Raw genomic sequence first — 14,826 nt, forward strand, 5'->3', positions numbered from 1 at the left:
AGATGATGTATTTCTGTTGCCGCTATAACAACAAATACTAAAAACAAAATAATATAAATATTTATATGGGGCCCATACAACAAACGTGATTTTTTTGCTGTTTTTTCCCGTAATGGTACGGAACCCTTCGTGCGCGAGTCCGACTCGCACTTGGCCGGTTTTTTTCATGAACAAGCTTACTATCCTCGATCTTTTTTGTAGGCACCTATATGCAGAGGGAATATATTTCCCCACATTATTTTGAACGTTGTTTCAAAGTGATACAGTGAGTGATAAAGTGAGTGAGTGAGTGTGGGTTCAATTTTGCATAATTTCTGACACCCTCATGCCTTATAAAGGGTTGAAGCTAGATAATATGGAAATAAGAAGCATATGATATTTAATAATTTATTTATAACTGAGATCACAAGCCGCTTACAATTTACCTCCTACGGTCCCCAAAGCCAAAACAGGGTGAGTACAGTTCACAGACAATTTATACAGTGCCTACGTTACGAAAACAACTACTTAAATTAATTGTACCCTAGATAGTTATTACAGTATTTGTTCACTACCAGCGTTGTAACTGGATTCAATACGTTCAATATATTCTGTTAAACGGTAAGTTACAAATAATATCGGAATTATAATTACATTATTGTAGACACACATGTAAGCATCATCTAATGGGATAACTGTAATTAAGTTTAGAAATCACTTCATACTATTGGCAATGTTGACTCTACTTAGCTTAGGTTGATCTATTAGATCATACGGGTAAACAAAAATGAGTGAAGTTGTACATACTACCTCAAGTACCTTTTGTAATCAGTTCAAAATCAATTTTAGGTACCCCATTATACGTTACGCATAAACCCAATAATGTTAGTGATGGGTCACACATCTTGCAGTGTCTGAGTGCTATAATCAGATCGTCATCGATTGTGGTGTAACGAAACGACGTGCCCTTCCAGAGGAGGGCCTACCGCGAACACCGAAGTTCGTAAATTGCGGGCTTCTTTATCTTTTACTCCAATTAGATTGACAGAGAAAGATGCTCACAATGTGCGAACTTCGGTGTTCGCGGTAGGCCTTCAGGTGTTGAGTTTGCACTCGGCCAATCGACTCGATGCTAGTCGAAGTCCTCGTCGGAGTCGGTACGTAGCACGCTGTCGGAGCCGGAGCCTGGCTCGCTGTCCACGGCGATCGCACTGATGCAACAAAAAGACTATTAGGTACAGTAAGCGTCAATTATATCAAACCTGATGTGTCCCAATATATTTGGCCACTTTGGCCGTCACTATCTATTTGATGCTGACTGTAGGTACAGCATCGGTATTTTAGGGTTCCGTACCCAAAGGGTAAAAACGGGACCCTATTACTAAGACTCCACTGTCCGTCTGTCTGTTTGTCTGTCACCAGGCTGTATCTCATGAATCGTGATAGCTAGACAGTTGAAATTTTCACAGATGATGTATTTCTGTTGCCGCTATAACAACAAATACTAAAAACAGAACAAATAAATATTTAAGTAGATCAGATTAGATTAGAGATTTTTTGACCGTTTTTTGCGTAATGGTACGGAACCCTTCGTGCGCGAGTCCGACTCGCACTTGGCCGGTTTTTTTATTATGTGCAAACATACCGCGAACTTTACCTAATAGGGTCACGTAAGGTACAACGGGTATGTATACAATACAATACAAAATAAATACTCTTTATTGCACACCTCAATAAAAACCAATACAGAAAGAAAACAGCATCAGAAGTAGAGGTAAACAACAGGCGGTCTTATCGCTAAAAAGCGATCTCTTCTAGACAACCCTACGTAGCGGAAATCGATAAATTATCCTTTAAACTATTTTAAATTAAAATCTGAACAGGAGAACATGAAAACCATGCGAACGAACATGAAGAAAAAACAGATCGACCGAGTGTTATTATTATTATATTTTGTAGGTAATGATAAATTATAGAAAATATTTCAAGATTACGTGAAATTCTAAGGAATACATAACACAGAAAGTGATAGGTCAGTACTATCAAAGAGAATTTAGAAGACATAGTGCTCACTTCAAACATCGGTTTTGTTACCGAAAAGACTATTATTTTCGTAGTCCAGCGTCAAGTAGCGGAACTAATGTCTACTCGACACTAGATGTCCCATGTGTCGCGACCGCGACTGACGAGAAGTGTATTGCTTAACAATTTATAACTAATATTATAACCAGAAGTTGAAAATAGAGTTCCGGTTAATCCGGTTATAATATTACCGTAAACCCGTCCTACTTTGCACCAATTTTTGCTCAATTTTAAGACAATTTTGAATAACTTTTTAAAATGTTCATTATTAAATATTTAGACGAATTGAATATTAAGAAGAACATCTTATGTAACATATTTTATCGGTAAATCAACTTTATGAAATGTTGTTTTGTATAAAACGAAGCTATGAATAAGGAGCACAAGATACGCATTGTTTGGGGTATTTTTGCTCAACCAATAGTCTAGTTAGGGGTACAAAGTTACCCCATTGTGCGCCAAATTAATAGGCCCCGCCAAAAAAGATAAATTAATTTTATGACTAATGTAGCAATTGAAAATATAAATACAATTTAGTTTATCTGAGTATATAAATAATACCATAAAATATTATGTTCGAAAATATTAGACGTTAAGTCCTTTTTTTGAACTGGAGCATAGTTACCCACCAGGGAGCAAAGTAGGACCATTTTACGGTAGCTGAAAATCGTTGAGCATTAGACTTTGATCCGTTTGCCGCTACATCTATTGTGAGTTCCGCTACTAGACGCTCGATGTAGACTACTAAAATAATAGTCTTTTTGGTAACAAAACCGATGTATGAAGTGACCACCCTATGTCTTCTTAGTTCTCTTTGGTACTATATAAATCCAGTGGTGTGCCCTTTACACAATTCTCGTACGGAACACACTAAAAAATTATTATTTTATCAAATTATAATAGCGAACACGCCACAATCATTACAAAAATAAACACAACTCGAGTTAACAGCGGAGAGAGGTGTAATTGGCAAGGAACTAGGTATTAGTATGTATGAGTTTGCAGAACGCCGTTCGAGCTAGGGTCTGTATGCATTTATCAGGTTATTAGTCTGGAAAAAAGGGCAAAAAACAACAACATCGAGGGAGGGTTATGATTAACTTTTGTTATTTCATGCGATTCACTCTGTTGCTGAGGTCGGACTTGCCTATTCACTGCTTCGCCATTCAAACTAATTTCAGTGATATTTCTGCAGAAAAAAAAGGTTGTTAAGTTTCCATGCGATTGTTTCTAAGTAGCGCAAAATAACATGTTGCATTTTGCCTAGATTTGTTTATTTAATTAAGGAGGGGCCATTAGTCCTTGATTTATCATAGCATATAGAATGTAGTGTACACACACTTCATTTAGTTTGGCTAGAAATACCTAAGTATTTAAAGTATTTTTAGGTTAGATATCATTCGACAAAGTCAGACCTAGCAAGTGTACCTACTCCTATAACTCTGCGTTGGGCAGTAGTAGGAGTTCTTTCCTTTGTAGGGACACTATTTGGATACAGTAAGGTACTTTATATGGTATCTTGATTTGAATTGTGATCAAATAATAAGTTTAATCACCCATTGAGATCTTTTGTGAGCTGTATATCGTCGCTGGTGGCGGTGTCGTTCAAGCCATTGAGCGCCTCGCAGAAGTCGCTGCCCACACTCTGCAGGTGCTGCGTGTTCAGGTGGAAGCCCTGTCGACAGCAAAAACATACAGCAATCGCTTCCGCATACCCGCCGTCCGTAAACGAACTTAATTAAATAGTTCTCTCAGGACTCGCTTTTTACCGGCCTCAACACTGTCCACATACATGATGACGTACAGGCTAGCGGGAAAAACGACGGCGCGATGCTCAGTAAATGTACGACCGCGAGCAAAGATGACACACGTTGCGAAGTTTGTTGCGGGCCTTATCGGGAGATCTACCTAGCGGCTAACGAGGCACCGCTATGGACGTATTACCACGCGTCCTGAGAAACGAGAACCCTTCCAATGTATAATCCATATCATCCATATCTTTACATACCCCATTTCTATACTTGCCTCGTATTGAAACCTAAACCGAAAATTGAATCACGCAGGGTCGTTTTTAGGGTTCCGTACCCAAAGGGTAAAAACGGAACCCTATTACTAAGACTCCGCTGTCCGTCTGTCTGTCTGTCTGTCTGTCACCAGGCTGTATCTCATGAACCGTGATAGCTAGGCAGTTGAAATTTTGCCGCTATAACAACAAATACTAAAAACAGAACAATATAAATATTAAAATGGGGCTCCCATACAACAAACGTGATTTTTTTTGCTGTTTTTTTCTGTAATGGTACGGAACCCTTCGTACGCGAGTCCGACTCGCACTTGGCCGGTTTTTTGAGTTAAGCAATCGATCATGTTCCGAGGTTGCGGAATTATGTGATCAACTTATGCCTACACTTGAGCAAAAGAGTCATCATAACCTAGGTACATACGCTATCGACCATGGTAACCAAATGCAATAAGTAGTTACGACGTAGGTATAAAATTACGCCCTCGAGTATTTAATCAAGCAATGTGATTAATCTTAGAGACATGCGTCAATTTCTAAGGCTTAATGGGGAAACAAGTGCACCTGGATATGTATCACATTTAAATATCATTAAAATGGAAGCTACTGCAATTTCAGTTTTATGGCCTTGATAATTATATATGCCATTTCCATAATAACAAACTGATTCCTGATCAGAGTTAGGTAGATATATGTACGTAGGTAGTTAAGGTGAAAGGAAACTGATGATATGAAGGAATTTCCTTCTACTTTGTGCGTGACAAACGCAACCGTGCAAAGATGTTTTGCTAACTCTATATGAAAGATTGACATGAGTGACAAAAACGGAATATTAGTCTCTGCAATGTAGAAGTACAGTAAGCTGATACAGACAAGGATTATTTCCATCTACTTGAGTGAATGTTTGCGTACCTAATTGGTGGTAATAGATACTTCGATTATTGTAGCTGTGTGATTATCTCCATTTATGACGGCGTATGTATATACTTACGATAGGTACTGTAAATAGAGATGAAAATTTATTTTCTTTACCTGAAAGCGAGTTTTATTAAGATGTTCTGAAGAGTTGTAATCGTTTATATTTAGAGATGATCTATTGAATCCGTGACGTGTAACGCCGAGACGACTCCACACGTTGACGCCAGTGGTGCTCCCTCGTTCTCGCTCCATTCGGAAAGAACGTCATCCTTTACCTTGAAAGGTCCTCGATCGAAGCCGCAGAAGGTCGCCTCCATCGTATAGGAGCGTGTGACGCCGAGATGACGCCACACGGTAACGCGAGCCGTGCTCTCTCGTTCCCGCTCAACTCGGAAGGAACACGATCCCAAAGCGAACGCCGGAGAGATGCGATGCATCAGGGCCGGGAGCATCTGTCGAGCAATGAAAAAAATCGGCTTTTTTATTACCTTGCGAAAATTCTTATAAAAACGTAACAACCTACGAAAAAAAAAGTGTACTATAATTATAATTTAGTATTTTGTCTATTATTTCCAATCAAAGCTTTACATCTAAACCCATAACGTCATCCAGAAAAAAATAAACTTTTCTTCGTCTCAGACTGTACTAGTAGTCCATCATTCGGACTTTTTTGTTGATTTTTGACCAAATACTTGGTTTTGTTTGTTTGCTTGAGGCTCTAATAGGGCCGCCCATGACGGACATGACAAACCAAGTAGTCGGTCAAAAATCAACAACAGTCCTAATACTACTAGTACCTACACTCTGAGACGAAGATCGTCTTATAGAAAAAAATATTTTTTTCTGTATGATATAGGGTTTAGATGTAAAGCTTTGATTGGAGTTATTAGGCAAGATACTAAATTCTAATTATAGTATAGGTACACAATTGTATTTTTTTCGTAGGTTGTTACGTTTTTATAAGAATTTCCGCGAGGTAAGTACCTAATAAAAAACCCGATTTTCATAATTTTTTTTTTATACTTCCAATATTATTACAGTACCACTACATTACCAATATTATCCAATATTGTTACAGTTAATGTCAATGTCAAGTACCTAATACAGATGAATTATAAAAAAAGATTCAATATATAATTGATCTAAAGTTATATAGTTTTTCCCTAATTTTCATTTTCCTATTGACTGCTATTATATTGCACACTGTAGGCCGAGCACATGATTGACTCGACAGTATCTCGCCGCGAGATAGACTACCCGTCTTTTGCTAACTGTATGAATTAAAGGGGGACGGGTACTCTCGCGCCAATCATGTGCTAGCCCGGCAGCTGTAGGTACTAAGGAGCGTCTATGTTCGTCTTTATATATTTTTTGTCGTGGAATTTTTATCTTATTTTTGTAAAATAGAGTTCCTTTTGTACAAACACTTGACATTTGGCAATAGCCCGAAGAAGTGTATTTGTGAAACGTTCAGGAATACTCACAAGGTATTTGACGGGCTCGTCGGGCACGTTGCGGTCGCTGCCGCACCAGCTCTCGGCGCCCGCGCAGCCGTAGAAGAACACGTTCTTCTTGCGCGAGTGTCCGTGGTAGTCGCAGTACACCAGTGGCGGCTTCTTCCATACGCGCACCAAATATTCGATCAGACCCTGGACAAGGAAGCGACATACTGTCGTTAATAATGGCGATTGTACATGTCTAATCGTTATACAGATGAATATATAACAAATACAGATGGAAAGATATCTTGGAAAATCTCACGATTATAAACGTATCAGTATTAATGAAACGCATTTTAATTACGGTACCTTGGTGTGATAAATAGAAGGATGCAAAACGGGACTCGGTTTACTCCATCGCCGATTTAAATCTTCATTAGTCAAGCCGCATCGATGGCTGCAACAAGGATTAACATGAGACGGGATCGAGATAGCCGGCGAATTTATCAAACCGACACCGAGTCGTCTGGACGTGGATGTGTCCACCGCTTGTCGTCCGGAACTAATTAAATGTGCAAAAGTGACACGCGATCTAGCAGTATCTACATATACATTTGTACTGCCAGATCGGGTTTTTAATATGGGGGTTTTCAGAAAAAAGAGTACCATTAACTTTTTTTTGAAAAACTAATAATTTTTGGGTTATTTCGACTACACGAAAGACTACGATACTACGACGAAACAAAAAAAAGGTGTCCCCAGTTTTTTATAGAAAATTTGGATGTCAGTTTTGTGACGGTTCATTCAAAATGTACGTGAAATTGCGTCACAAAACTGTAATTTTTTTTGGGACACTATTCCTTTTTAAATCGACAGACCTCGTGATTCTGAGTAGAAATAACCCAAAAGTGGATGGTTTTTCGAAAAAAAACTAAAGGTTTAAAATACATCCAGTCTTCAATCAATAACTATTAAGTACCCAATTACCTATTGTGTGGGTAAATTCTGTAGTAATCAACCATGGTCAAAAGCTTACAAGTAGATCACCAGTTGGAATCTTTAAGCCATGTTAAGGGTGCAATTAATAAAAATTATCACAACCGTCATTTTTTTATTTTTTATTTATTAAGGTCTACCAACAGTTATTACATCTGACATTTAATTTACGTTAAACCATAAGAAACATGCAGTGATGCATAACTAATTAGAGGTAAACACAGCATTAAAAAAAAAGGAAACAGTAAACTTAAAGTAAAAGTTAAGTCTTAACTCTCAGTTTTCAGTTGATATAGGTACGCGTTTTTTTAGTACTGACACATAGAGATATTTACACCTGGAGAGACTGTTGGGTTACCTAGCAATATACCTATATTTCTGATTATGGCATTTTTTATATAATTCGACCTTTAGAAACATTACATCTAAATAATTATAATATTTTATTGTATATTTTATATTTGAAATTGTGTTTTATGATTGTTGATGATTTATTTTTATTGCTTGTATAAATAAGGACGTGTAAAAGTAGCCTTGAGGCCTATTTGCTAAATATTTTTTTGAGTTTGAGTACCTAAGGTAAGAGAGAGTGGACGACCATCTATTTAAATGTGGGTTAGACGTTCAGCATCGCGGCCATCGCGTAACTATCACAGTTATTTTATAGGGCATCTCTTTCTCTGTTGTAAGAGTACTTCACCAGCCTGTCCTAATAGTGGCAAAACGAAACGCAAACGCGCATCGAATTAATTATTTTATTACACAACTTAGCACGCTTTTATTGCGACAGTCACCGCATTAGATGCGCGACACGCTCGCGTCGACAGCATTGATATAAAATAAATGAAAATTGATTCTTGGGCTTTATAAGGTCTGTCTCAGGAAGAGCTTTGAGGGACAGTTTAATATGACAAGCTATTAAATAAAATGAATGACTGACCACGTAGGAATTCGTCGCGTCCCGGCGGAGCTCTGCGGCGGAAGCATGCCGCCTGGAACCTATAACCCACGGCTTTACTGGCTGTGCAATTACAATCGGAGTCGATTACGAATACTAAACGGATAAATCAAAGGTTTAATTATTTCAAGTTTAAGGTCAATCTATTTAGAAGAATGTTAAAGCAAATTCGCGTTATTAAAACACCAATTTCTAAACGTTTTTCATCATTTCCACCCAACGAGCAAAAAACGGTTTTATAATTATCCTAAGACCAATCTTCAATAGACTTATAGCGAACTTATAAGCGCTTAGAAGCCCGGAAAAGGGCCCACTTTATTAGTGTATTCAGTTTTTTAATAGTCTAATAATACCCTCACGGAATTCAACTCACGACTGTAACAGCCGTGTAGCGGCATTTTGTAAAACCGTACACTCCTACAAAATCTATTATTAGTCTCTTATAAAACTAGATTGTTATGCACTTCACAATTCTTCTGCAAGTTCTTACTCGTTCATTTCGTTCAGTCATTCATTCAGTTCTTCGTGTAATAGTAAAAACTTTATTAAAATACTTAATAATATTTTGGACATTAATAAGGTAAGGTATACTATAATTTATCAGTATTCGTTATTTCATGTTGTTAATCAAAAACATACAGGGAACTCGTATTTTTCATGCAACATACCAAGATTCTGGTTGAAATTTTAAAGCGCCTCTTAAAATAAGAAATTATACATTCGTATTCATTATTTTAAAATAACAAAATCATCCCCATTAGTCATTTTCGGTAGCCATTTTAGGCTAGCATTTCGAAGTGTTTTACAATACCACTAGTGGCAAACTCGGTTCTATAATGTCCCATAGTCACTGCATTCACTCGCTATGTTGTTATCATGACTTATAATAACTTTGCCAACGAATCAATAAGTGTTTCTTTGACAATAACAGCATTGAACATAGCTCTCATAAAACCATTACGTTTATAATAGCATGCGGCCAGTATGTTATTGGAATAAGTAGTATCTTTAAGAGAGTTTATAAGCTTGCATAAAACTAGATTCAATTACGACTTACAAATGCTTTTATAAAACAATTTTATTTGTAACTGATTCAAATATTGTACTTATTAGCGCTTATAAAACTGAGTAACAAGTGTAAATGGAATCAAGTGTATTTACACTTATAGGCAGCTTTAATAGGAGATTCGGGTCTATAGTAGCCTAATAAGCAATCTTAAAAGCGCTTACAAGTGCTATTTATAAGAAGCTTCATTCTTAAGTCTGATTGCTCTTACTAAAAGCTTTTAAAAGAGGGTGCGGCTTATAGTGGTTTATATACTTAGTTTTATAAGCGCTTAAAAGGCTAATTATCAGAGTAATCGTGATCAAATACTAAATAGCATTTTCTGAGACGCATATATATGCCAGGAAATAAATTCCCAAAAAAAGGCATAAAGGGAAATGCAAGGAACACAATTTTTAACTTCGTAGCTTTGTTTGGACTAGTTAGGAGATAAACATATCAAAAGTCCCCGGCCGTAACCCTGGTGCTGGGGGGGAGAGGGGGGTTTGAAGGTTCCATTTTTCGGTTTTTCGATTATATCTCGGAAACTATGCGTCTGAGCGACTTGGCCACTTATACAAAATGAAAAGAGATTTAATTTGTTACAAGTTTTATTCAGTCAAGTTTTTCGATATCTTGTATAGTTTTTGAAATATCCCCTCTTCAAGGTTTATTTAGGGCTCTTACTTTTATCTTGATTATCTACATCGGTGAAGCTGCTAGGCCGGGTTTGGGATCGTTTTCGTATAAATCGGGGGTGCTGAATTCATTTATGGTATCAACATTGACACCATTCCTAAGTAAAAACAAAATTTAAAAAAATGATTTTTTATAAAACTACTCTTTACGTTTAAACCGCCGAACCGATTTCGTTGAAATTTGGTACAGACATGGTTTGAGTCCCGGGACAGTACATAGGATAGTTTTTATAACCAAAATCATCTTATAAGGGTGTGAAAAGTGGGGTGGAAATTTGTATGGGGAATCAATAACCGCTGAACCTATTTAAATAATATTTAGGATGGTCTACATGTTTGATTTAGTTGATAATGATACCAAACATGACTTCAAACCTAAATTTAAACAGTATTAACCTTAGGAATTCAACTTCGGCGAAGAAGCTGAATTCCCCTCACACCAAATTTCACACCTTCAAAGTATGATTTTTGAGATAAAAACTATATTATATCCTGTCTCAAGACTTAAAACACCTATTTACCAAATTTCAACTAAATCGGTTCAGCGGTTTAAACGTGAAGAGGAGTTTAAAAAAAAGTTAATTGTTTAAAGTTTATATGTTTTTACTTCGGAAAGGTGTATTGTTGATACCATAAATGAATTCAGCACCCCCGATTTATACGAAAACGTTACCAAACACGGCCTAGCAGTTTTACTGATGTAGATAATCATGATAAAAATGAGCCCTAAATAAACCTTCAAGAGCGGATATCTCAAAAACTATACAAGATATCGAAAAACTTGACTGAATAAAACTTGTAACAAATTAAATCTCTTTTCATTTTATATAAGTGGCCAAGTCGCTCAGACGCATAGTTTCCGAAATATAATCGAATAACCGAAAAATGGAACCTTCAAACCCCCCTCTCCCCCCAGCACCAGGGTTACGGCCGGGGACTTTTGATATGTTCATCACTAGTCCAAACAAAGCTACGAAGTTAAAAATTGTGTTCCTTGCATTTCCCTCTATACCTTCTTATTGCTTGGCCTAATAAGAGTAATTGCGAACGCCAAAATCAATATAAGAATCTAATAAGTGTCTTATTCCTATAACATATGTGTTCTGAGACTATTTTGCTTGTTGGGCAATTTCCATTTTGCCAACGCGCAATCTCCATTAATTTTGATTAAATAACAGCAGAGACCTGCTGCATTGTTGCGTTTTTATATGTAATCATATTTAATGAATTTTCATCAGCGCGTTTCGGCGTCTGCCATAATGCGCGACCGACCAAAATAATAAATCGAAAGATAAATGATTTGTTGCTGTCAGCATAAAGTCACGTACGTGATCGTAAATTTGGAACCAAATTTATGATTGGAGTTCTCATTCTTCAAAAGAGCAGACATGAACAGTTAATTAAGTTTTTAAGACAAAAATAAAAACAAAATTTAAGTTTTCACATATGATAATAAAAAAATGCTTTAATTTATAAGTTAATTAAGTAAAGGTAATTCAATAAATTTGGTTGGTATGGTTTTGTAAATATAACCCATGTTTAATAGGGAACTGGCTGGGATAGTACTCTCCCTAGGGTGAGCACAGTTCAGAGCCGGAAACCGTTACCAACTTTTAATACCTATGTTTTTGGGCATGGTATTGGGTCCCCAAAACTGCCAGTAGACAGCGGCGCCGGGCATCTACTTCAGCGGAAAAATCACTCCCACCTCGTTGTGAATACGTACTGCATATTGCACCCAAACAATCAGGCCAATTAGAACGTGCACCTGACATCAAACCGATATTTGAAAGATACTGGAATCATATTATACAGTTAGTTGTCGTTCGCGCGGGCGTGTGACAGGTGTATGTGAAATACATAGTTTGGAAGCATTATACAGTATTCACAACGAGGTGAGAGTCCTTTTAATGACGTCATTCCACTGAAGTAGATATCCGGCGTTGGTGGTTTCCCGGCAGTTTTGAAGACCCAATAACCATGCCCAACTACATACTAAAAGTTTGTGGCGGTTTCCGGTTCTGAACTTCCTCTCCGACCATTTCCGATAAGGCATAAGACTAGGATTGCAGAAATTAAGTAAACCTTGTAACTGTGTTCAGCTGGCAAATATTACTGACACGTAAACTTGGCTATTGCATTGTGTAGAGTACGCGGTACCGCATCTGTCGGGAAGGAAAGAACATCTTAAATTGTGTCATTATTTACAGCTAGGTAACTTCAGCTGAGTGCGTCTGCAATCTACAACGATTCACTACAGCTCTCCCGTTATTAAAGGGCAATTCTTATCGTGTACGTGCTTCTGGCTGGCATAATAGCATTCATGTTACTCAGTTCATATACAGTGTAACGGAGCAGAAAACAGTCACACATATTTATTTACCGCCGTATATAAATTATTACACGCCAGTGCGTCCTGGAACTGGAAAAGTGCCGTAATATTAAAACAAAAACTTAACTGCCCCTCAAAATGACTTCCCAAGAACGTCGTGGTCGCCGTGTTTTAAATTCACACCTCAAAGATCTTGATAAAATGAACGAGGCAGGACGGATCGACAAATTATTCCTGAGATAATACATGTTTTTATTACGCGGCAGCATTTTGAGATTCTTTCGTTTACGAGATTTAACCCTAAACCTGGCAGCGTATATTTTGCTGCACACTTTTTTTAGTTGCCTTTTGTAGACTTTTTCATGTAGTTTTTTTACGTTTTATGTTATTTTATTTTGCTGATTTTAGGTTTAAAGGAGTTTAATGAAACTAAACGTCTATCTCTGGATAGCCGCGGGATGTATTGCGCTCATTTTTTCCTGATGGAGTGGTCGAGCGTTCGTCCAATTAGGAGTGGTTGTGGCGCATCATTAGTGGGAGCGGGTCCTCAGGCCGGCCGGCCCTGGCCGCGGCCTTCGTCTGCCGACCGGTTGCGCATCTTTTACTCTAATCAGGGAAAAAAATATGCGCCGGCCGCATGCGCGAACGAAAGCGAACAAGCGAGAAGTTGCAACCCGCCTGCCGTGTTTTATGGTAGATTGTTGCGGTACCATAGGCGCAATGAACAGGGCTGTCGTTTAGTTTGAAGTTATCGCTGCTACTTACATAAGAAAAAATCGGGTATTAACAACAATAAACTAGTAGTTTGGGCCGAAGAAAGACCTCGCTGATACTGTTAGTACGTATGTATTTACTTGCGGTAAGTACGAAGTAGCATTTATCTTCGGATAATTCCCGGTGATGTAAAAAAAATCTGCTCGTTACAAGAGAAAGAAGAAAAACTTTACGCGATCGAAGGTTGATTGTTTTTTTGAAATTCTATGTATTGAGAACCACTATAATTTGTATAAGAAAGACGATACTAATAAAAGCTTACGGCACACATAATTGTTTCGGTGCCTCCAAGTTTTAGTAATTAAATAGTATGGCGGTTTTTGGTCTAGAAGTCTTCTGGAAATCGATTTTCGCTCATGTCGTCGCGAACATGGATATATTTGGCATCAGTGCATTCAGTGTGATGTCCTGAACACAAATATATGAGATGACAAGCGCGAAAGTGGTGGGGGTAGTTGCTGTGACATCAAAAAGTCGGCAGTACAAAGTTTTTTACTTTTTTTTCTTAATTATACCATTTGGGGTTTCAAATGAAAGGGCTTTGTGAGTAGATCACAAATATATAACATACTGTAACATTATCACTACTTCGTCTAACAAATTATTAGAAAACATTTAAAAATTTCACAATCCACAGTTGACTTTGAACTGCTCTAAATTGAAAATGACTGAATGGATCATTCCAAAATATATACCAAGTGACGACTGTGAATATCCTCAATATAACGTTAAAAAATTATTAACTAGATATAACCAAAAATAGGAAAAGTACATAAAGTTGAAAAAAGTATAATTTTCTGTTACATGAAACTGCAACTATTAATAAAACAAACAAAAAACCAGACATATTTTTGAAATTGTCTTTTCACTAGCTTTGATTTGGTACCCATATTGCTATAGTAAGAAAAAAAAACAACCCCCCCCTCCCTTTATAACCGACTTCAAGATTTCAAAGAAGGAGGTTCTCAATTCGGTTGTTTTTTTTAAATGTTAGTTACTCCATAACTCCGTCATTTCTAGACCGATTTTGAAAATTATTTTTTTGATTGTAAGTATATACATATAAATTGGTCCCGTTTTTGTCAAAAAGCAGTTCTGATAATGGGATCCATGAGGAATCGAGGGAACTCCTCAAATGTTAAAGGCATACATATAGTGATTTTAGTATTTTCATCAACAAATCAAGCACTTACATTTAAAAAAGTGACATTTGATGAAGTGGAACTGCTGATGATGATCAGAACGGAACTCTTCAATGACGCATAGTTCACGTTTGGCGATTTGTCCTCTTCGTTATGTTTGTTAAGCAACTTAAGTTTTTAAGACATATTTTTGTCAAGCTCTAGTTCTGATGATGAGACCCACGAGGAACCGAGGGAACTCCTCAAATGTTAAAGGCATACATATAGTGATGTTTGTATTTTCATCAACAAATCCAGCATTTACATTTAATAAAGTGACATTTGATGAAGTGGAACTGCTGATGATGATCAGAATGGAACTCTTCAATGACACATAGTTCACGTTTGGCGATTTGTTCTCTTCCTTATGGACCCAGACCCAAACATGGACCCGGACTCGGACC

General features: G+C 37.3%; 1 protein-coding gene across 8 annotated transcripts in view; it reads right to left on the reverse strand.

The window, feature by feature from the left end:
- Nucleotides 1-373: 373 nt before the first annotated feature.
- The window catches only part of LOC134755750 (cytosolic carboxypeptidase 1-like), a 136,938-nt gene continuing 122,485 nt past the window's right edge, over nucleotides 374-14,826 (reverse strand). For 7 of the 8 annotated variants that reach the window (XM_063692312.1, XM_063692313.1, XM_063692314.1 and 4 more), the window contains 6 exons: nucleotides 6,808-6,895; nucleotides 6,484-6,648; nucleotides 5,275-5,451; nucleotides 3,618-3,736; nucleotides 3,209-3,250; nucleotides 374-1,190 (listed from right to left, as the gene is read on the reverse strand). In XM_063692312.1, the coding sequence (XP_063548382.1) occupies nucleotides 1,112-1,190; nucleotides 3,209-3,250; nucleotides 3,618-3,736; nucleotides 5,275-5,451; nucleotides 6,484-6,648; nucleotides 6,808-6,895 (670 nt within the window). In that variant the 3' untranslated portion in view covers nucleotides 374-1,111. The remainder of the gene's footprint in view (nucleotides 1,191-3,208; nucleotides 3,251-3,617; nucleotides 3,737-5,274; nucleotides 5,452-6,483; nucleotides 6,649-6,807; nucleotides 6,896-14,826) is intronic. The other variant, XM_063692310.1, reaches the window with a different exon arrangement.

Source organism: Cydia strobilella, chromosome 3 (genome assembly GCF_947568885.1).
Source record: "Cydia strobilella chromosome 3, ilCydStro3.1, whole genome shotgun sequence".
NCBI lineage: Eukaryota > Metazoa > Arthropoda > Insecta > Lepidoptera > Tortricidae > Cydia > Cydia strobilella.